This window comes from Pyxicephalus adspersus, chromosome 5, assembly GCF_032062135.1.
Source record: "Pyxicephalus adspersus chromosome 5, UCB_Pads_2.0, whole genome shotgun sequence".
NCBI classification, from domain to species: domain Eukaryota; kingdom Metazoa; phylum Chordata; class Amphibia; order Anura; family Pyxicephalidae; genus Pyxicephalus; species Pyxicephalus adspersus.
Genome location: NC_092862.1, coordinates 31,629,031 through 31,653,362, shown reverse-complemented (window position 1 = coordinate 31,653,362; position 24,332 = coordinate 31,629,031). Strand labels below are relative to the sequence as shown.

General features: G+C 39.2%; 1 protein-coding gene across 1 annotated transcript; it reads left to right on the top strand.

The window, feature by feature from the left end:
• Nucleotides 1–3,338: 3,338 nt before the first annotated feature.
• On the top strand, nucleotides 3,339–22,652 carry RDH10 (retinol dehydrogenase 10). The gene is made up of 6 exons (XM_072411055.1): nucleotides 3,339–3,908; nucleotides 5,745–5,983; nucleotides 16,060–16,158; nucleotides 16,619–16,764; nucleotides 18,148–18,279; nucleotides 20,143–22,652. Exons 1-6 carry the CDS (start codon nucleotides 3,626–3,628, stop codon nucleotides 20,264–20,266), a joined length of 1,023 nt encoding a protein of 340 aa, XP_072267156.1. The 5' UTR covers nucleotides 3,339–3,625; the 3' UTR covers nucleotides 20,267–22,652.
• Nucleotides 22,653–24,332: the final 1,680 nt, after the last annotated feature.

Sequence of the window (24,332 nt, the reverse complement as noted above, 5' to 3'; positions counted from 1 at the left end):
ATTCTCTATTAAACAAAGAATAAAAACAGTTGCTAAGATTTTCCAGTGTGTAAAATTTACCCAGTTCCAGAAGAGCAGGGATCTATGGTGTGCAAGGAGGCAGGGAGTTGAGCTAGGGAATTAGCTGAAGTAGTTACATTTGCTAGCTAGTCAATAAAGTAATAATTTATGGACGGGAAAATGCTGCAAGCATGAATTTAAAATACTTTTTTGTGCTTTTACCTGGAGAAAGTAAACTCAAACATTAAAAAACTGCGAGCAGACGCATTCTTTATTACAAAAGCAACAGGTGACGTCTCTTCTGCAATACAATAAACTTACCTGCCTGTAGGCAATTCACTGGCATCTCCACCTGGTCCTTGTCTGAGTGCAAGATTTTCAGCCATCTTGTTTGGCTAAGCTAGAATGATCTAACTCTAAGCACGTGTTTGATAGTTCATTCATTGCCAGCAGTCAGCTGTGTTCAGATTGTGAACAGGTAGATAAGTTTCTTACATTGCAAAAGGGACAGCACCAGTCACTTACCTATTTAAGGCCAATTCCATTTTAACAGGGTGATAACCCTAACCCATTTTATGTGAGATTTAACCCACATATTGCCAAATGTATTATTTTATACCAAATGTAAGTTTTGTATTACTAGACAGTATATGGCCACCATCTGATTTGCTATACTAAGTGTAGCTATTTTTCTAATAACTAGTTGCATGTATAGTATTTGTAGTCATGTATATATCCATTCATAAGAGTACATTGCTCTTTTTTTGTGGTTGTTGCATGACTCACCCCAAAAGCTTTTTTCCCATTCACTTTGTACATGCGGTCTTTTGTTTATTTCAGGTAAAGATTCTATTTCAGTTCATTCATCTTTAAAATATTTGGAATTTTCTGTTTGATGTAATATGTACTCAGTACCTGTCTATAATCTCCCTCAATTGTTCTGACTTCCTCTTCCTATTATAATGAAAAATACAATGTTATATACACAGAAAAAAATGTAGGTAGTTCTAAATAGAAAATAGGGGATAAAAACAGATACATAACTAGCATCTTACACATGGAAATATTTACCTTTGAGTCTTTCTAAGAAATACAGTCACTAGATTAAAAAGCAATAATCAATCAGCCAAGCAAATAAAGATGTGTATCAGTGCCAAGCAAAAATTCAGTGCAGTCGTCAGGCAAGACATTTAAATTGTCAGTACGCTTCCAATCTTCTACCTAGATCAAATGATCAGTTCATCCAAAATCCTGGAGGCTAACTTTAGAGCTGCCTATAGACACTAGATCAGCCTTTCTCAACCTTTTTACCATAGGGGAACATTTTTCAGGTCTTTAGGGAACACCTACTAAAATTACTATATGCACAGCTCACTGTACATTACCATGGGTGTCATTGAGAGGAATGTCTCTTACAAATAGCCAAAAAGATCAATGGTGTCAGTGGCATCTGACCTAGGCGGTATAAACAGCTCCTTTACTCAAGAACCCCAAGGAACTTCTTGAGGAACCCTAGTTGAGAAACACTGATTTGGATGGGGGTGAAGCGTGATACCAATGTACAAGGTGGACAATCATACATATTGCATATTAAAGTGAAATAATGGGAGTTGGGATGGGATAATTAATATAAGTTAGCAGCGATAATTCAGCTTAACCAAATCTCCACCTGAGAGTCAAGGCCATGGTATAGGTACCAAGCTCAGGATTTACAAACACATGTGAAATATTCACCCAATCCAATTATTACTGGCTGAATTAGTGAACTCTTTTATCTCTACCTTGATAACTTATCTTCAATTGGTTTCCAAGCCAATATCTTTATGTGTGGACCAAATGTAACTAATTATAAACAGATAATGTTACGGTTATTTAAATGATAATTTTGGCACAAGTTGTATGTATTCCACTACAAGAATTTTAGTTATGTATACACCATACAATGAAGATCACCCAGATCCCATTGTAGAGGAGCCTTGGTTCTATCTAATTTGCGGCTCATCGCACCAAGCAGTGTAGAATTTGTGCCTAGTTCTCTGACTCCTCTGTGAATCTGTGGTAGTCACACCATGAGCTAGGAACCCACTCGCCTTTCTCAAACTTGTTTCCCAGGAGAAACCCTTACAATAAGTCTTAGGTCTCAGAGAACCCCCAGTAAAATAAATATATCTATGGCTGTTGAAAGTTTTAAGTATAAGTATAATGAACAGAGCATTCTTATTTTTATTATTATTATTATTATTATTAATAATAAACAGGCTTTATTTAGTGCCAACATATTACGGAAAAATTAAACAAAGACTGTGGAAACTTTGCTGCCACTCACACTAGTTCATCCTTTCTCAATCTTTTATACATGGAGGAACCCTTGGTCTTAGAGAACCCCTAACTATGATGATATTACCCTCAGCACACAGTACTGGCCAGTGGGGGGAATGCCAATCCTACAGATAACCAAAAAGATCATTGGGGCTGGGTGGTAAAAATGGGTGGAGACATGGACCATGGCTCTGGCTGGTGCGCCCCCCAGCGGGGTCAGGAGAAGGACTGCCCCAACTCTCTGGAATGGTCTTCCTCGTCCTATTCGGCTTGCTCCTATTTTCTGCTCATTTAAAACAGCACTCAAAACCCATTTTTTCAAACTTACCTACCCGGTTTTGAAACCGTCACTACTTCCCACCACTACATATCTCCCATCCTATTGTGTGTTACTTCCCCCTCCTTCTAGATTGTAAGCTCTTCGGGGCAGGGTCCTCTCCTCTCGTGTCACTGTCTGTATACGTCTGTCATTTCCAAACCCATATTTAATGTACAGTGCTGCGTAATATGTTGGCGCTAAATAATTCCTGTTTAATAATAAAAAAAGTCAGTGTGGAGCTTATTTACACCTTTGCATTGAATGATTTTTGGTCAGTAGATGTCGGTCATTCAGGACAGATGGCAGACTTTCACTCATGGCAACTTACAAACATTTTGGCCTAGGAATATTTCTGTATTTTAGAATCAGATTTATGGTATCCGAATCGCAGAGGCCACATTACACAGAAGACTGTCCTGCGCGGTACGGCCTGTATGATAACTGATTGTGGTGACAGCATTGTTATATATTGGACACAGCTGTGATTTATTGTGTATTATGGGGACTTGACAATGTACACTATCAGACATGTTAGTCAGTGGAGCTCCCCTCAGCTCTCAGGCTGAGGTATCACTGGGCTGGCTGTAGTAGTGGATGTGGGCGCTAGATTAGAGCTCCTCCTCCCCCTCAGGCTGCATGTGATGTTAGCTCCGCCCGTCTCTGGTTGCTCCTCCCACTCCTGTGTGCGGGCGGGGCGTGTGATACCTCCTGGCCGGTGCCCGGGTATATAGCGCGGTCCCGGGGAGCACCATGCAGTGTGCAGGCCCCCAGCATTACAGCTCCATTACCCGGGATATCGCGATCCTCATTAGTCAGACAGGAGGGACCGGGCTTCATTCTCAGCACAGAGCTCCGTGTACGGGACATGGGTAGAGGGACTGTGAGCCTCGCTCTCATCCTGCAATAAGTTCCTGCCGACTCTGTGCCATCCCCGCAGCCTCCTCCGTCATCTGTGCCCGGCTCTGGAGGAGCACCCCCGGCTGGAATATGAATATAGTGCTGGAGTTCTTCGTCGTCACTTTTAAGGTTCTGTGGGCCTTCGTGCTGGCCGGGGCCAAGTGGTTGGTGCGCCCCAAGGAGAAGAGTGTGTCCGGCCAGGTGTGCCTGATCACCGGGGCTGGCAGCGGACTCGGCCGGCTATTCGCTCTGGAGTTCGCTCGGCGCCGAGCACAGCTCGTCCTATGGGACATCAACACCGACAGCAACGAGGAGACGGCGGGCATGGTGCGCCAGATCTACCGGGAACTGGAAGCCGAGGACGCCGTGCGGGGTGAGTGAGCCAGGCTGGGCACAGGGCAGCTGGGTATAGATCATAGACTGGCAATGCCAGACCTGTGCCAGGGACCATATATTGGCAATGCCAGTGATCATATACTGGCAATGCCAGATCTGTGCTAGGGATCATAGACTGGCAATGCCAATGATCATATACTGGCAATGCCAGATCTGTGCCAGGGATTATAGACCGGCAGTGCCAATAATTATATACCGGCAATGCCAGATCTGTGCCAGGAATCATATACCAGCTATACCTGAGCAATGTCAATGATCAAATACTGGCATGGCCAGATCTGTCCCTGTATTCAGATATTGGCAATGTCTGGGCAGTGCCAGTGATCAGACACTGGCCTGGCTGTTTGAATGATCGGATACTGGCATTGCCCTGTTGTGCCATATATAATAATCCTGCTATTGACCAGGCTGTGCCATAGATGCTTAAGTTGCTCTAGCAGAGTTATTGAAGGTCTGTAAGTTTTGTAACTGGTGCCCCCACAATGCTTGGATCCAACCTATGGCACAGATCTGACCTAAAATTCAGTCTGGGCCATATTGGTAGCCAACTGCCAGGATCTAGCTTTTAGCACAGTCAGGCTCAGACCCATGGCACAATCTGCACTGTGCCATTGTCCGGCTTCTGGCATCATCAATGCTGTGCCATAGGGCAGATGTCGGCATTGTCAAGGAACTGATTACACAACTTTTACCAACTCTGCTAGACCTGGCTTTGTGTTATCTAAACCCATCATGCACAGTGTGCCCAGGACTCTATTGTCCACTTTTCTGCCTCCATGAGATCCATTTTTTTTCCATGTACAGTAAATCGGTTATCTCTGCATGCGGACCATAGCAGTGGCAACATTGTATTCCATAGTTTGTAGTAATGTAACCTGTAGCTTCAGTGGGGAATCTGTGCTACTCTCAGACTGCAGGAATTGTACACTCACTATGCCACTCACATGGCTGATTCATTCCTTTCCATAATGCGTTGCATTTTTAAAGTTTTATATACACTTGTATCCAGCATTAATTGTATTATCAGACCGGTGTGCACCTTGTATAAGATCAGCCAAAATGTAATGTGGCTGCATCTTCTGAAATCTATAATACATTCATATCAAATAATTAAGTATTTAGTCCATTTTACAAATCCTGCGGTTTTTACGAGCCATGCATTTCTATAAAAAGGTTGATGTGTAGAACAATTGATCAAAAAGAGAATGTAGAGAGGGCTGGCCGTACACCTATTTGTATGCAGAGTGGGCTTTCCAAATGTAAAAGACTTGCAGACCAAACAAAGGTTGTATGTAAATTGCACATCAGTGATCCGGTGTTACTGGATTGCAGGTGTCCTCCGGTCTAGGTCGGGCTGTCTGGAGCACTGGCATTCATAAATGGTTAACCTCTTTGATATACAGTACGACTTTCATTATTCAGCTCTGCTGGTCTGTTACACAACACATTTGCCTCAAAGCTGTAAAACTGTTTGGCTACGTATTGTCCTATTTATGATCAAAGTACAGTCCCAGTTTGTTTTGGATGAGGTCCCATTCCCTTTTGCATAAATAAATGCCCTCTACATCTGTTATTAGTATTATGTTTAAAGCTGCATATTTTTATATTACATGCGCTGGTCCAAATGACGTCAGAGGCGTTGACTTGCTGATATGAGCGGCGGTCTAGTAAAGTAAATAGTGTAGTAGCTTTGATGAATGAACACTTGTGCAGCGATGGATTAACATTCTTCTTGCTGGCATAAATTTGAGATTTCTCATTTATATTGTACACTAACATTCTTTTTTTTCTTTTTTTTTTTTATTCTTAACAGCAGGCAATCCAGTTGAGGAAGAAGTGCTGCCATGCTCCAATCTCCAGGTGTACACATACACTTGTGATGTAGGCAAGCGAGAGAGTGTCTACTCAACGGCTGAAAAGGTCCGACGGGAAGTAGGAGATATCTTTCTGCTGCTCAATAACGCTGGAGTGGTCTCGGGACACCATCTCCTAGAGTGTCCAGATGAGCTGATTGAACGGACTATGATGGTAAATTGCCATGCACACTTCTGGGTAAGGATCAGTATAAAATCTTTGTGTGTTTTATGCATTATAGTAGTATATTGATATACTACTATAACCAATTTTACTGTACTTGTTTGTACAGTAACAAATATTTTTTTAACAAATATTGGTATCATGACTCCAAAATCTAAGCCATCATTATTTAAGGAGGTCTCGTTTTGTCTGATATCGGTGCTGTATTCTTTAGATTTTTTTTTTCTGAAAAAAAGTTTCTGCAATTGTAAGTGATGTTCTGGCAAAAACTCAAAATGTTTGGATTTCCTCTCATTTTTTGTATTGGTGACACTGGTCAGACACCAGGACTAATGAAGGGGGTGAAATCTCTTCAAGGAGGGCTTATTTTTAAACAGGATTTATATAGCGCTAACATAATATGCAGCGCTGTACATTAAATAGGGGTTGCAAATGGCAAATGACAGACAGATACAGATACAGACAGTGACAGGAGGAGAGGACCCTGCCCCGAAGAGCTTACAATCTAGGAAGTGGGGGAAGTAACATACAATAGGAGGGGACATGGACAACAATAAAAAAAAAAAAATATTGGGTGGTCAAACTCTTCTTCATTTTATCCACAACCTAGTTTTGTCTTTACATAAACATAAAGTTATGGAAAACCAAGGAAAAAAAACACTGGTTTATATCTCTATCATTTATATTTAGTGTCTGCAGAACTCGAGTGGAAGGGTCCGCACACCACATCAACTTTTTTTTTTTTTTTTTTACCTAAAATTATGTTCAGGTCTTTACATTGTTGACCAGTGGGAAGAATGCCTTATACAGCTGTGGTTAGAATACCATCCTCTAGTTCATGTGGGGTATGAAGTCAACTCTGCTGTATTCCTTAAAACTCTGGTTAAAAATTAAACCTTTAGATTTTTTTCATGAATCTAATGATCTAAGAATCCCTCCAATTTTTTTATGCTGGAAAGTTATTACATAAATATCTATTGTAGATCCTTTTTGTCTCCTGCATACATCCATATACCTTTTTATTTTTAGGTCAGAGGTTAGAGGTCATCCAAGGTCTGGCAGCAGGGTTCAATAAACTGCCAAAGCTCATACTGCTTTTACATTCACTCTCTAAACTCAACGGTGCACAAGGGCCCATTCACAATGGTGTGATGCCTTAACACAATGAGTAGCTATTCATTGTTAATAGAACCTCAAGTGCACTCTACCAGTGCAAAGTCTATTATCATTACCATGCACCGTATTTGTGTGCAAATAGCTTCATTGAACAGCTCATTTAAATGTATGGGCTACTTTAACATAATGGGCCTGATTTATTAAAGCCCTTCATGACTGGAGAAGATAGACTATCATGGGAGAACCTGGGTGATTCAGCAAATCTGAAAAATTAAAACATTTGCCAGCTAATAGCAAATGATTATTGAGAACTAATGTGAGCCAGTCCTGACTGTTTTTTGTTTAACTTTTCTTCCCAATGGGTTTTCTATACAGGTTTTTCTGCTTTAGAGCTGGGAGGTCACATGAGTTATCTGGTGTGTGTGTATGTATTTGTGTAAATAAAAAAAAAAATATATATAACATTTTATTATTGCAAAGTGTTCCATACCAGCCCCTGGTGCGGCTCTTCACCCTGTTTGATCCATGTGTGAAGAACCCGATGCTAGGATGACTAACATATACTATAGAGCAGATTGTAGAATGATTCACACAGGTATGCTTGGAGAAAAGCCTGGCTCGGAACTTATCTGCACTGTGGTTTGCACACATAGCAGGAGATTACCACATTTTGACTGAGCTCCGTTTTAATATTTATTGTGATATTTAACAATAATGGGCTTTTATTGTGCTACCCCCTGTGTTTAATGATGGTATTGGATAAGTAGAATGTGTTGATTTTTGACGTTCTTTACCGTAGAACATGGTTCAGCCTGATGTTTGCTGGATTTGTGTTGGAGATGGAAGGTTGTGTCATTACAAAGTGATTTTATTCCAATTTATTAGAAATTTCTGGTAAAACCTTGAATCTGAAATCCAGGCCTTCTTTCTTTGCATTTTTTCCACGGATGCTTTTTTTGTTGACAACAATGAAAATGCATTTCGACGTTGCAATGCGCTTTGTATTGAATGTCACACATTATAGCATGCATCAGTGCCCACCATGATGCATTTTTGATCGTGATGACCCAAAACCTAATTCATGTCTTGACGTCTTTTTATTGACTTCAATGGAAAATTCATGCCGCAAATGAAAGGGGTTTGTCCAGCCTTGGGATGTCTGCTCTCCCAGGCATCCTTGAGACTTGGAGAGCTTGTCATTTTCAGCACTGCATTGTCTTTGTTCCACCTTTTGAATGAATGAAAGATGGTGACATGTAGAAAAGAGCATATTGTCTGAATTTCTGAGAATATGTCAAAGGTTATTTTTGATTCAATTAGTTTTCAGGCAGGTTAAGACTAGAATGGTACAGCAGGCTGCAAGCCCGACCGTAATTTACAAACTGGGTATAGTGAAACGTGATGGAAGTTGGTGAGCTGATAATATACTGACACACCGATATATAGGCTGAAAACTGCAGCTTTGTTACAGTTCTGTATTTTTACCACCATAGTAATAATTTTAGTGGTTGTCTTGAATCCAGGTTTAAAAGTCCTAAAAAGGTAACTATAGCCTAGAAACAAATGTACTGTATTGCAGTCTTTGAATACAGTGGCTGCATTAGTTTTCTTTAGCTGTATTTTTACTTGGCGATCTTTCCAATAACACACAAACTGTCTTAGGGTGACAACATTTACTGTATCCATTAGGGAGCAATGTTCTCCTCCTTGGACAGGCCCTGTTGGGACTACAGTATACAGCCCCATCTCCAAAACATAGGGGAGTTTTGTAATTTAGAAATGGGGACCATGCTAACTAATAACAGTTCAGCAGAGAAGGAGTGTACATGAAAATATCTGCTTACTAGGTAACTGAATCAATAAGTTTTCAACAGTATGTTTAAGCGACCAAATGAGTTTACATATACTTTACTGTTTTCTTGGGACAGTCTTCTGCAGAAATCTTGACTACATGTTAGAATTTCTCCAAGTATGTGTGACAGTTGTTAGTACCTGCTTACATGGGAAAAGGGGGTAATAGTATAGTAGGGGGTATAGTCCTTGTACAGATATCAGTAAAACAGGTGTGCAGCAGACAGCAATAACCCATATTCATCAAAGGTAACTAACATTATAAATGTCCTATCCCACCCTACTTTTTGAATGCAAATCGCATAGTAAACCTCAAAGAACAAAATTATTCTTTAGCTACTTGGCACCCAGTTCTCCAACAACCATAGGCTGGCTTACAGGTGTCCAGTCATAGAGAATACCGGCCAGTTTAGACACATTCCAGTAGCTCTGTATGAGTTGCAGGCTCCCTCTTGTGCTCCATGTGGGCAGGCGTACTGTGCCACCCAAAAAACAGCCAGGTGGTTACTAAATAGTGCCGGGTGGTGCGCCCAGCCCAGTGGGGCTGGAGAGAACACGGACGTTAATGTAAACCTGTGAGTATTTAAATTTGTCCAAATACAAGAGTCATGTGTATACTTACTTGAAATGTGGGGTCTGCTGTGCATTTCATCAAGATCTGTGCTGTAATCTAATTCAAAACTTTCCCTTTGTGCAGGAGCTGTATTACAGACTAGTCAATGCTGTTCTTAAAAGCACTATGATACACTGTGTTGCCACTGCTATTTTTTTTTCCAAGGCTTTTGTCCTTATTGGTATGGGGGGTGGTGGTGTAGAAATAGAGACACTCTAAGGCTTTAAAAAAAAATATTGATAAATGGCTGAGCCCAAGTTCAGACTAGTTTGATAGCCAAGCTGTCTTTATCATCCCCTTACCCCATATACCTTGGTTATTATTGAATAACCAAACAGGAGCGGTTTTAAAAGCATTTGCAGTTGAACCCAGTTTCACAGTGGTTTGGGGTATAACCACAGGAGAGCAGATCTTGTGATGCTTTACAACCAGTACAAAACAGTCACAAATCCTCATTCACTATCTGTTACATATAGCATGCCTTGGGAAGTGCGCTTGGAAGTGAGCGGTCACTCAAGTGTCTGAATTTATTCTAAGTTGCACCCATGCTATGGTGGAATGTGTGAGAGTTTCAGCAGAATGATGTTTATATTCAGAAAATACAATAAAATAGGCAGTGACCCTTTACCCTAAAGGGGGGCCCATTGGAACCACAGAGCTGAGCATTTAATGAACCACCAGTCCGCCTTTAAAGCAATCTGCTGTTTCCCTTGTTCTGACCTTCTATGTTTAACAATATACTACAGTGCATGTATTTCACAGTTGAGCAGTTTTGCTGTAAGAATACTTATTGATGTAGTTTTAATGACTGTGAATAGCAAACGGCCTACTTCCCCTTTCTTTACAAGCTGCAGGGTTTACTTGGTTTTTATTAAACTTTTAAATAAGCCTGAGATATTTATTACTGATAAAGGGGCAACATTTTTATGAGCTGAAATTGCTGTGCAATAATTGATCTTTTCCCCAGATTTTGTCCCATGACTGCAAAACATATGGCACTTGTAGCAATGGCCTTTAAGGGCTGCATTCTCCCAAATGAAAGGAAATTGACGTAAATTTGTGAAATACAATGAATGTGCTCCACTGGGCAAAGAACAGATGTCTACAAGCATCTCTTGATGTCATCTAGCACCTCTAGTGACGAGAGCCATCTGTAGGACGGAGGCAGCCAATTTCAGTGGTAACTAGTTTATTTCATACAGTGAATTGTTTTCTCCCAGCAGCTGCACGTTGTGCTGTAATGCTTGGGTCAAATCTACTTGATAAGGACGGGGTGTGCTGGTGTCACATAACCACAGGTTTTGATGCTGGTAATGCCTAGTTTTGGTTTTCAGCACCCCTTAAGTCCATTCTTTATTCATTGATAGAGTTCTCCTTTAGGAAAATATCTCTGCTGTGGAAGAATAGATGGTTTAGCTTGCTCATTTAAAGTTGTTTCATCCATTCCCCTTCCATTCGTTTTTATTTATGGAGCTCTTAGGTCATAGCTGGCCTTCTGTAGCATATCCAATCTGCACATTTCTGATGCTTTACATTATTCTTGCATTTTGTCATAGAATAATGCTTGCTTGTAAGCATGCCTTGGCTCCAGTAGCAGCTATCTTAGTCACTTCTTGGCAGTAGCACAATATTTCTAGTTCAGGGCTGCCTGTTCACTGACAGAAGCACTCAGGTGGTGTTGCCTGCACAGTCTATAGCTCTGGGTTGTGTGGAACACTTGAGGTGACATTGTGTTGCAGCCAATCTTTCGCTTACAACCAATATTTAATGATCCCCCTTATTTAACAAAAATAACAATATATTCTTGGTAAAAGTAGTCCATGTTCTTATGTTTTCTGTAATACAGTATAAAACAATTCTGACATTGGCTCTGAGTTTCTTCTTTCAATAGGGCCGTGTCCCGTGCTTGTGCCGACAGTGAATATATGAACAGGTTTGTGGCCTCATATTGCGGCTTCATTTTCTTTTTGGTGAGCGGTTTTCCACTCCAGTTGCTTTTTGAATCACATACCTGGCTGTGCAGAATTGTAAATACTTGGGCAGGTACACCATTCCGATATAGGATTCTACTTGCCTAGGGTTTACGTAGCTTCTTGGAGTTTAGCTTTGAGAAAATAATTTGGCTTTGGAGTTCTATGATATAATTATTTATAATGCTGCGATCATTAGGAAGCCACAGAAGAACAGACAGAACTCGGAGTTGAATGCCCTTCGCTTCTGATTAAGTGTAATGTACAGGTATCCCCCACTTTTATTGTGTTTGCTTATAGAGGATAGTCGGGCAACAAGTTTAGGTAAATCATGATCAGTCTGGAAAATTCATGTCAACCAATGAAGTATCCTAGCAGGTTCAGCCATTGGACAGCTTATGGATATACAAATGTTCGCTTGTGGAATTGTAAATTGCTGGATCAAGCAAACATTCATTTTATGTCCATAAGTCTGATACTCGAGTTGCATTACACTCAACAGAACATCACTATAGCTGGTGCCTACGTATTATTATAATGTATAGTTTGAACGGGCACATCCGAGTTCAGCGTTATGATCAGCCTGGGCGGCTTCATACCTAGGTGCAATGCAGAGACGGGCTCTTCCTATACTGTGGTGGGGGTTGGGGAACAAATGTCCGACGCTCCACTACCACATGCATTCCACAAGGGGTTAAGCTGAAAAGAAGGAAAATAAAAGCCTTCTAATCTGCCTGTAAAAGTCATTATCCTAAAATGTAATTATGACACTGCAGTAGTTCCCAATACGTTATTTCCTTGTTTTCCACATTTGCTTTACTTTTGCCTAATTTGTCTTGACACTGCAGCTGTGGCAGCCTTTTGTGTGGCTAAACCTTTCCTCTGTTGTGTTTCATGAAAAGCCCTAAAGAATTCTGGAGCAGGGGTGGGAAGAAGTGCTAGACTGTTAGAAGTTAATTTGCCATAAACAAGAACGTTGAGAACCAATTACTAAAGCTATGAAGTGACATGTAAATGCTTGTCCACTTTCACACATTTGTGCCTAATAGATAGTTGATGGTTTGTGTGATCCCAAACTCAGCAGATTGCATGTGGTCAGGCCAAGTCCTTGAGATGTCCTATAGAGAGAAAGCTTTGTGTCTGTGTACCATAATTATAAAACACATCATAATACCAGCTAAACACAAATATTTCAATGGAATTTTAACTACTTTTTACAATTGCAGAAAAGTTTCAACAATTATTCCTAGCAAACCTCTTAAATCTCTTGTGGTTGGGTTGCTGTGATCCAGTTGATTATTATTCAACAAGTCAGTTTTTTTTTTTGTTTTTTTTTTAATTTATAGACCTGCTTCATGGTTGTTTATTGACACTATATTCAGAGCAATAAAAAATGTTCCTAATCCTAAATACCATCATCTTCCTATACATTTTAAACTGTATTGCACTATATATCACATGTAAAATATTTAGGTAAGTTAGGTAGAAAGAAGACATAAATCCATCAAGTTAAACCACTGAGGAAATATTCATATCCCAGATATAAAACCCTATGGACATAGTTGGTCCAGAGGAAGGCAAAAACAAAAACCCATTTTTTAAAATGGTAATGTGGACCCATACCTAAGTCCAGGGCAGTGTGTGTAAAATATTTATATACACATAACCCAGGTCCAATTTTTCTTGTGTGTTGGCTGCTCATTTGAAATAAATAAGTTGCTCTTATTGCACATTAGCAAGTGGAATTCTGTTCAAAATGAAAAAGCTGCCATTGCTGAACTCATTCTAAAGAATGCTAATTGCCTGGATATGAGGCTGATCTTTTGGTCTCAGTAGTTTGTCACACACAGGAAACCAGCATACATATAATGGGGTCACAGTTATCAGTTCACCTTTTCTTATGCTCCTTCTCTGGTATTATTTCCAAAGGTATTCGTAACAAACGATCAGAACACCAATCGGGCCGCCAGTATATTCCAGAACCAGGTCAGCAATGGCAGTTTACATAAACTTAGTGAAAGGTCCACTTTGAAGTGTGAGCAGTAACCAGTTGCAAGGGTCTGAGGGGAACTTTCTAAACCAGATGACTCTCATTATTTAAAGTTGACTTTGCATCATAGTGTATACTCATGGACAAGTTTTTGATTTAATTTGTTAAATTGTCTAAATGCTTCCTGTGAAGAAGAGGGGGGGGGGACACCTTTTGGAGATCTTTGCTAATCCTGCCTTTGGCAGCCAGCTATCTGTACAACTGCCTTCTCTCAGCTTTGTGCATTGGAGCCAGCATGGATTAGTTGCTTAACACCTGCAAGCCCACTGTGCAAAGAGGACATGAGGGGCTGCTTAGACTGAAATTGTCATCTTTAAATGTCGCAGCAGATCTCATATTCACCATTAACCTGTTTAAATGTTTATTTTATTTTTTTTTTACATATTGAAGGAAGTCACTTTTTATGTGAATGTTTTATTTTATTATAAGATCTATCAATATGCCCCCCCCCCCCTTCTGTAGCATTTTGTGTTTCTGAATTGGCAAATGTTGTAATGAAGCTGTGTTGGAAGGAAGGACATGGCGCGATCACAGAATTTTGTTAGATCTTAAACAAACACAAGATGGTTCTCAGGAGTTTGTTGATTAAATTACAATGATTACTCTGTGCTCAGCAGTTGGCACTAACAAAGTCAGAAATTACAGCAGATTTGATTTCAGGGGACGCAGTGATAATCTTGTTAGACAGAAATTAAGAATGCTTCAAAGAATTACTTGGAAATCTTTTAAAAGTGCAAAGAGACCCGAAAACTACCTGTTTTTCTTGGCCTAGCCAGAAGAACATTTCAGTAAAATCGCTTTGGCCAATTCCTTTTAAAGAGCTTGAAAAGAATCATTTTATATTTAATATATACCTCAAAGTAATGATCCTGGTTCTGCACTTTGTAAAACATGAGACAGGTAAAGATCTAGGCAAGTACGATTTATGCACATAAACTGCGTGTTACCGCAACACTTTAGTGTTAGTTTGTTGCAGAACCAATAATCATGTTCATTGCAATGCACCACAAAACTGCATTTTGGTTAGTTACGCTGGGGGGAAAAATACTGCATACCCATTTTTCAATTTGCTCCTTATTGTTTACAGACTGTTTAAAATGAATGGGCTGCCTTGATGCACCTCATGGGTGATGTGTGGAACGGTGTGTTTTTACTGCAACACCAGACACAGGGAAATGTAAATGAATTTCCTGTGCAAATTTCCCCCTCTTTTATAAATAACCCTGTGATAGAGATGGGTGGGAGGGGAGTTTCCAGTTTTTGCGGGGGTTGGAAGACCCCAATGACAATAAAATTGGATTGGCTAATTGGCTGCTTTTGTGAGTATTGAAAGTTCCAGACTAAAACATTCTTCAAATAGAACTCTGTTTTGCAGCCCATCGTGGATTATTTCCATAGACCTATTTTCCATCTTTGCTTTTCTATGATTCAGAAACACGTTGCTGGGTCATCTGACTTTAATCTAACTTTGGCCCAATTTTGTTTTTGTAATATTTTGAGTGCTTCATTGTTCTTTGCATCTCCTAAGTGTTGTATAATGTAGTACTACAAATTAGGGCTTGTTAATACCAGTATGGCTTCATTGCCCAGCGTCAAGCGCTATAGATTCGGTGTGCTGAAATCGGATGTTATTATTAAACAGGATTTATATAGCGCCAACATATTACACAGTGCTGTACATTAAATATGGGTTGGCAATGACAGACGAATACAGACAGTGACACAGGTGGGGAGGACCCTGCTCCAAAGAGCTTACAACCTAAGAGGTTGCATTTTCCTTCAGAGAAGTGCATTGCAACACTGCAGCACACATTAATAGCATACAGTGCTGCGATTAAAAACTCAACACAACTCCAATGAATACATAGTAGTGCAGTGAAATTTAAAACCACATACCAGCTTGTGTACTTTAAACATGTGCTAATGTGTATGCTATGGTGTGAACAAGTCCTAATTAAAGTATTCTCTTTGGTATGTTGGTTCTGTTTTTTTTTTTTTTTTCTTTTTCTAGTGACCCTGAGTCTGGCATAAAGTGTTAAGGACTTTCCTTATTTTTTTTAATAACAATATTTTGTAAATGTTATATTGACAGAAAAAAGGTCTTAAAACTTCTTAAATTAAAAAAAAAAGTCCAGCATCAGTCTATTATGGAGCTTTTTTCTGTTCATCTCTAGATTGGTGGAGATTTATAGCAGACGTTTATTTTTTTACACTTTATGCAAAGGGAAGAAGCACTGCAAAAGACTTGTTTTTCTGTTACTTGTAACATTGCTCTGTATGCTTCAGCTTGTTCCGTGCCAGAAAATTGGTTTATATGGAACGCTGTGGACTGTGCTGATTGGCACTGTCACTTCACTTGCTATTGTTGTATAGTTGACAGATGGTAAATGCATTGATAGCGGTTGTTTAGCTAATCTTCCTTTTTCTGCCTGCAGAGTCTTAGATAATCGTGTAAATGAGGTATTGACTCCATTTGGTGTTTCTTTTCCAGACCACAAAGGCATTTCTTCCTAAAATGATGGACATGAATCATGGGCACATTGTTACCGTGGCCAGCTCGCTGGGGTTATTTAGCACCGCAGGTGTAGAGGTAAGTTCTGTAAAATCGGTGTCAGTGTTAATGAACGCCCTGTAGTGTCACATGGTCAGTCTAATAGTTTATAAATTGTACCAACAATCACCACCTTTCCTTTTGATCTCCTCAACCAATTTTGGATTTAGTTTGGGGGTGTTTGGTACATTACACATGTTTCCCATTGTCCATGTTTTATAATTCATGTGGGGGAGGGAAATCCTTTTCATTGGCTAAAGTCCATTTTAGGGTTAGTGTCTGTTGTGTGGTACCATACCCCATACACAGGTTCTGATCTTGTGTAAAAAAAACAAAATGTATCTCAATACCACATTTTGATTGTGGGTTTTATTTAAAATCTTACACCTCTTTACTAGTGGCTATACATGTTATCTCCTTTATTCAGTTAAAATGAGTTAAAATCTTTAGATGCCAATACATGGATTTTAATGTATATCTCCCTCTCTCTACAACACAGGATTACTGCGCTAGCAAGTTCGGCGCTGTGGGTTTCCATGAGTCTCTTAGCCATGAACTGAAAGCTGCAGACAAAGATGGGATTAAAACTACTTTGGTTTGTCCCTATCTGGTGGACACAGGCATGTTTCGGGGTTGCAGAATCAGGTTAGTGCATATAGCTTCATTTCAATATTGTGTCCTTCACGTAGTTGTAATGTCTGTTCATCTACCTTCTGGAATATTAATAGAAAGTAAAGCGTTTTATTGCTGGCACGTGAATCAAAACCACTACATGTATGTCACTGAAGTGCTGTAACCCTTTCTTCCCATGATGTTACCAATCCCCAGTATTTTCTGTAGTCAATGGGTATATTGCTGCTGGACAGTTTCTTAAAAGGAACTGACCGAAGTTAACCACACACAGGGTGATGAAGATGGGGTGTTGGTTTTTTTTTTTTTTTTTTTTTTTTTTAAGTTTTAGCTTGCTAGGAAAAATCCTGTATATTCAATGTTAGCTCCCAAGCCTGAACTCCAAGTGGACAGCTTAATACTTAATATTCTGTTGCAGGATTCTTATTTCCTGCCCATGAGTCCTGAGCTGTACACGGTTTAGCTAACTGCTCTCTCTAGCAGGGTAGTGGACCTGATGTTTTATTGAAGCATTTTCAGACGTCTCTTCCCCACCCTATGGTTGGACAGCAAAAGAAAAGCAGTCATCTTTGTCCCTCTGCTCTCTCTCTGAATGAGAGCAATTAAGCAGATTGATGCCTATTGAACATTGCTGTGTAATATGTTGGTGCTATGTAAATACTGTTTAATAATGAAGTCAACTACTAAATTCACTGGCATTCAATAGGCGCGCAACCTATTTTGAGCTGAGCAACCAATATTTGTATCTGGCCAATCTGTATTAATGGCTTACACATTTCTATTGAATTCATTTTAATAGACTTGAGTTGGTAGTAGAAAACAAATCCAGTTGTGTAAACTCTCAACACAATCTTCCATTTGGGATTGGGGTAGGAGTGAGATAAAAGCCAAACTAAACCCAATTCTGAACAAGGCAAATTCTAATGGCAGTCATATTAAATACTGATCCTAATACCTGTACTCAGGAGAGTGAAACTGCTGCAGAGTATGTTCAGCTTCACTGCCCTGCAACCAGTAGTTGTTCAACTTTAGCCAAAGCTTATTTACAGCTAATGCACAGGAATTTTAAAGGCTTCCATATATTTTGGTTATTCGTTTAAATAGTAATATTGTTCTTTTGCAATCTAAGCTTGCACTTCCCAAGCATATGTTGCTTTAAATTTATTTTGAATTGGTTTACCACATATCTACATTTTGTAAATCGGTTAGCAGGGGCTCTTATCTATATGTAATATTTTGAAATATATCTTTTGCTGAGCAAAGCCAGACAATGCCTAATGGGCGGCCAACCAGCTTTCATCCAGGTGCACCTCATTATTCTATGCTGTTATGAAGGATTGAGCCAGACCTGGAGATGGAATGTGTAAATAAAACTCACTGAAACATTTATCTTTTCAGGAAAGAAATTGAGCCTTTCCTCCCGCCCTTGAAACCAGATTACTGTGTGAAGCAGGCCATGCGAGCCATCCTTACAGACCAGCCGATGATCTGTACGCCACGTCTCATGTATATTGTGACCTGCATGAAAAGGTAACTGGGTTATCCGCACTGATGACTATTCTACCAAACTCCATTGTACTTGTCTGTATGAGTATTGACAGCTTACCCGGCATGCTGCTGACCTAGATACCCTGTCAAGAATAATACAAGCTTTTAAAGCTGTTATGTAGTATAGACCATCCAGGTCTCTCCTGTATACAGATTACAAAATGGTCTGTAGAAAAAAATGTAGTGTTTCAAGATGAGATTCAATCTAAATCTTTTCTATAGTTTCTGCTGGACAATTCAAAGCGAGCATGTCGCTGAACACTATAAAGAAGTGCTTTCCTTTAAAACATTTCACAAAGCAATAGGTAGATTCAGGAATGATTTTGGAATATTTAAAATATCGAAGGACTTTTGTCCCTTGACGCATTTCTAGCCAATTGGTGCATTCCCGAGTCTATAGCTAGATTTGACAACTCATAGTGGGGGGGATAAGTGGCACAGAATAGGACTGTGGTACAATGAACCAGTTGCTTTGCTCTTCAAAACACAGGATCACTTTAAAACCCACTGAGAAATCCAAAGTTTTCCACTCTGTCTCAAGGATTTCAATTACAGCTGAAAAATCTATAGAAAGCATAAAATTATGACCAGTTGTGGGCAATTTTGGACAGTTAGAATGATCAGTGTGAAAAAAAGTGCCAATCTTTTTAAAAGAGTAGTTTTTACCAGTGAATAGATTTTTTTTTTTTTTTTTTCCCCTTAACTAAAATCAACTTGCTCCAAGCAGCTTTTACATTCCTATAGACTTGTATGGGAATGAGGAAGAAAGCTAATACCCTAACAGATCTAACTAAATACTTTTCATTGCTGCCTTAAGTTATCCCTGCAAAGTGAATTTTCATCAGCTTCAATAAGCTTAAGTGAACATTACCTTTCCAAGTGATGATTAATTTGCTGAAGTGAATTTATTTAGTAAATCAACCCAAAAAATTCAGCATTTTTCAAAAAATATAGCAGTTATATATATTCAAATGCACATTCAGGGTAAACTAATTTTATTAACCCTAATATGACAACTGTGGGTTAAATTTGACAAATATTATTGCGCCCTCTAGATTTGGCCTGTATGGAAGAAAAAATTTTGCACTTCTGGTATTTGTTCTTCCAGCAAATTCCTAGGTGGTTGGATTGCATGCCACAGGCATCTGCTAGCAGAACAAATGACTTGAACATGGACTGGGAAAACCAAGTGGGGTCAAGGCTCACTAGAAACAAAGAATGAAAGACTTCTAGAAATTGTCCAACCATGGTTGTTTTCCTTTTTATTTACATAAATTAGTTTATTGCTTAACCTAGCAAAAAGTGACAAGCTTGTCCAAACACTACCCAGATGTGCAATGTGTATAGCAAACTTTAGGTAAAACCAACCTTCAGCTCCAATGTTGGAGAGATTAGGACAGCCATTTATTCTATCACTTCCAGACTGGAGCTAAAGGGTGCTTTAGTGAAAAAATATCATGAGAAAAATACTGGCATGGCTGGCATGCAGAACATACATGCAGACACCTCCATGTTTCCTCACCTCCTTCATTATTTCCTGCCTATGTAGCATTTTTTAATTGACTACATGACACTTAAGGGTTTGTGATCTGTGTGTATCTTTTTTTTTTTTTTTTTTTTTTTTCCCAAAAGTGCTTTTGGGCGCTTTAGTTAATTTGTATTCAGGACAGTGCAAAATACATTAACCCATAGCCACCAATCAGATATCCCTAATCCTTTGTATTGTAGTAAACTTTGGTTATGGGTCACTTCACGTTGTTAAATCTTGTTGTTTTGTGCACTGCCTTATTAAATACACATACTTTATTTCACTTGGTGATGAGCAATCCTTTTTTGTCTTTGCAGCATCCTTCCGTTTGAAGCTGTGGTCTGTATGTACAGGTTCCTTGGAGCAGACAAGTGCATGTACCCCTTCATTGCTCAGCGGAAACAAGCCACAAATAACAATGAAGCTAAAAACGGAATATAATTTTTCCTTCATTATTTAGTGTAACTTTTTTTTTGTCTTGTGATTAGACTGCTTCTTTTATTGTTGAACAGTCAACACATTTAAAGACTGATTCGAGAAAGGCACTTGTGCAACAGATTTATGTATGGGACATTTTTTTTTCTCTACACTATGGATCGACTTATCTCAACTTGTGGCTGGACTCTGAATTCGTAACTGGTTCCTCAGTTCTTGTTTTACACACTGTAAATTTGGCAAAAGCATTTGAAAATGTGACCCAAGTAAAGGCCTACTATAAGCTTAAATGTAGCAATAAACTGTTTCTGTAGAGCTACTGTAAATAAACAGTAAAGGCAGTTTCTACAAATGCACTGTTACATTAGCTTGTTTATAAGAAAGGATCAATAAAACCTAGATAAAATTAAAATGTTTGTAAAAAAATCTGCAGCTTGACAGCATGTCCTTTTTCTTTTCCCTTTAAATTGTAATGCACGGCAAGTCCAATTTTTGTATGAAGGCTGGAGCAAAGAAATATAGAGCAAAACCAGAGCATTCCCCCAAAGCAGCCAACTGGATGTCACTTTTAAAACCAGGAATGTGATGGTGCTGTGTATTAAACATTACCTCTATCTTAGCAAGGTAATATCTTATCCTTGCCATTCTGGTTCTCTAAGAATTGAAGGTCTTCTAACCACAAAGGAAAGAATAAGACTGTTGCCTATAGCAGCCCCTCAGATTCCTCTTTCCATTGGGTCAGCTGTAAGAAAAGATAATGTAAAGGAATATAACCACCTCTTGTACTCCACCAACCATATTTTAAGACAGTCCTATTTGCTAATAACATGATGCGTTTTTCTAATCTGGCATTGGATGCATTATGCTTGGGGTACACTGTAAAGGACAGCAATTTTGTTGGGTGTCTTTGTTCAGAAAATTAGACAAGCATGTATTTCCTGTAGCAAAACTACGTAATTCATGCCATCATCTCTAATCGCTACTAAAAAAAACTACTGCCATCTACTTGCTTTGGGCAATATGGATTTTAATTTCAGAAATATTTTATGCCCTGGCACAGTGTTGTGCTGTAAATTACACTAACCAATCCATACAAAATATGTTTCATTCCATTACCATTATTTTTATTGGTTGCTTTGGTTTTTTTTTTTGCTTAAGTGGTTTTAGATTGCATTATTAAAGTGGACCAAGTATCGGATATATTTTAATATGGTAACTCTGTAAATCTCAAGTGTATCACAGGTATTTCAAACCTCTTGCAGAGCATTACCCCTGTCAGTTCCTTTATCTGCCTCTTTGAAGGAAAGCACCATTTGTTGTACAAGTGATTATTCAGAGTCGGCATCTATTTCTGGGGCTGGGAAAGCTCAGAGATGCCATAGTCATGTAAAGCTTTGTGTCTATGAAATTTTTTTTGTATCAAGCTAGCAAATTAGCTCCTGCTGCAGCCTCCACCATTGTGACTTCAGTGTTTCAAACTTGCATCAGACCTTTACACCTACACGTTACTTACCTTTTATTAATCTGGCATATCTGAGGCTGCTCTTTGTTGGGTTTCTATGGATGCAGTAGGTCCTAGTGAGACATATTTGCACATTCAACACAACATTTTCTCACATTTTGCATTTTATTGCATTTTTTTTACAGCAATGCCCCTATACAAACCCTTAGTGTACTTCAATTTGACTACTGAAGAAAAGGAGATAGAAGAAATGCTTTTTTCCTGCAGCAAAGGTACCTGATTTGAGGTCAAAGACTGATGCTTTAATTACAGAGCTTTTTAATGCAATTCTTTGTTATTTGTTTGATGTATGTCAATAATTAATTAACACAGGTTTAAAATTACTGAATGGTCCACTTTAATATTGCTAATTTTATTATAAGGAAGGCCTTATGGTTCTTCCTTAGAAAGGACTCTGTGATTGCCACTAGTTAACCATAAACTTACACAGTTTTAAGTCTTCTGAAAATGTCTGCCATTGTGGTTAATAAGCTCCAGTTAAGGTGGTGTAAGCCTGCACAAAATGGTTATGTACTGCTTAACGCTGAAAAGTAAACCTGCATAATCTGTTTTGCAGACAGGTATCAACTACTTCTCCTTATACTTGTACATGTGAAATAGGTGTAAAGATTTCTTTTTGTGAGTGTGCTACAAGAAAAAAACTACTTTTTATGTTTTGTTTTTTTGTATAGAAAACATTTTACAGTTGTGCCTTGAAGTAAAATATAGTTAGAAAACATTGTATAGCGAATTTCTACCTCTGTATCTATATCCAATTTTTCTTGTAAATTACTATCGGACTTCTGTGATTTACATTTTTATTATCATTTTGACGTCTTAAATATTGACCAGTGTCTGGTTTTATTAAAGCAAACTACCTTACTGAAAGAAGTGGTCTGTCGGCTGAGATTTTGGTATGACTGTGAATAGCTCTGTGTGCCTGTATTACTGTGAAATGTGAAGAGACTTATGTCTGTGAAAGCAATCGTTCTGTATGGGCTGTGACTTAAAATGTGAGATGCACACCTTTTAAGGGTTAAGCATGATTCCATGACAGATGATTGCTCTGATTTCACATACAGCCGGTCTCATTATGCTTTATTCTGATAATGCTACTTACCTAGCCATCCTATTGATCCAGTGGCATTAACAGAATACAATGTACAGTCATCTCCATGTAGCTGCTGAAGGGCTCTTAACAGTTTTGCAGTTACACCTTACAATTCTCCTCAGTCTTGACTTTTGCTGTCACTATAAATGGACTTCTGCTAGATCAGATATATGCACTAAGTGTAGAACGACCCCCCAGGTACTGAGCCCCACTGGAGCACTTTAAGTCTGGCTTTGGATACATTAGCTTTGAGTTAGCGTTGCCTTTTGTTCTGTCTTCAGACTTTTTGTGAGTGGGGCCCCTTATGGTAAATGCAGGGAGGTTTCTCATTTTATATTTTAAAGGGGGTAATGCTGATGTTATGAGGTGTAATGTCGCACGACTTCAGTGGCCATCTTTCTGGCAGTCCAGTCCACATTAAAAAAAAAAAAAACTCTGTGATGCTCCTGCTTTGACAGCTACGTGGTACTTTATTCCCAGATGAATTTCCACTACCTTTAGGGACACAAAATTGCCTCCAACCCCTGGTTTCTCCAATCCAGTGATCCAGTGTTTTTTTTTTTGTTTTTTTTTTTGCTAGCTCCTGGTCAGGATCTGTAGACTAATAGGTCTAGACTCTGACCTTGCACATGTGCAGTGCATGTCTAGTTTTAGACACGCAGTGACACTCTGGCTGTACCTGTTGTCATGCGTAGAGTCTACCTACATGATGGTGCTCATGGCACATTTATAGTCCAAATCCATCAGGTGTTGCTTTCAAGCTTTTGCTTGTGGAAATTGATATTGAATTGCTCAAGTTGCTGATAAATGAGCTTTTTCTCAGCCGTTGCATTTATTCTCAAAGCCAGTCCTTTGCACCTTCAAGTGTTCACCATGGTGCGGGGTTCAGTGTTTGGATCACTTACAATTGTAATGTGTCCTCATTATGGGCAAATTGGACCCCCTCTTTTGAAGGAACAGAATTTTAGGGCCCTAGTGGATATCTGACATGTTTCAATAGTTCCTGAAGTTAACAATGACTCAACCCTATTGCTTTTAATATCTAGAGTTGGTCCCAGACATATTCTAGGCCAGCAAGTTCTTTCCAAAGGAGAATGTCAAATTTTCCAGTCGATGAGCCATCTGACATCTTTGCTTCTATATGAGCATTTTGGGTCTGATTGTTGCCATCTTAAGGCAGTTCCATTCCTGGAATACTTAACACAATATTTTGTCATTATTATGTCCATTCTGCCAGACAGTCATATCTCTTTGTTGCCAAAACCTGGCTGTCTGTGTCTTGGCATCAGACTTTGAGGCAATTGTTGTGGAAGTTATTTCTTCTTGTGTTATAAAGATTCTGATGGCAGCTTACAGCTTCTGAACCAGGGATTGTGATCTCTGCCCCCAAAGTTTGAGGACATCTGGAAAGTGTCACAGGTAGAAGGCACCTAATGTGGACTCTTCTTTATCAACAAAAT

Coding starts and splice junctions, on each gene's coding strand:
- RDH10 (XM_072411055.1), top strand. CDS start 3,626: ATGAATATAGTGCTGGAGTTCTTCGTCGTCACTTTTAAGGTTCTGTGG. Junction 3,909..5,744: donor AGCCGAGGACGCCGTGCGGG/GTGAGTGAGCCA, acceptor TATTCTTAACAG/CAGGCAATCCAGTTGAGGAA. Junction 16,159..16,618: donor TTAGCACCGCAGGTGTAGAG/GTAAGTTCTGTA, acceptor TCTACAACACAG/GATTACTGCGCTAGCAAGTT.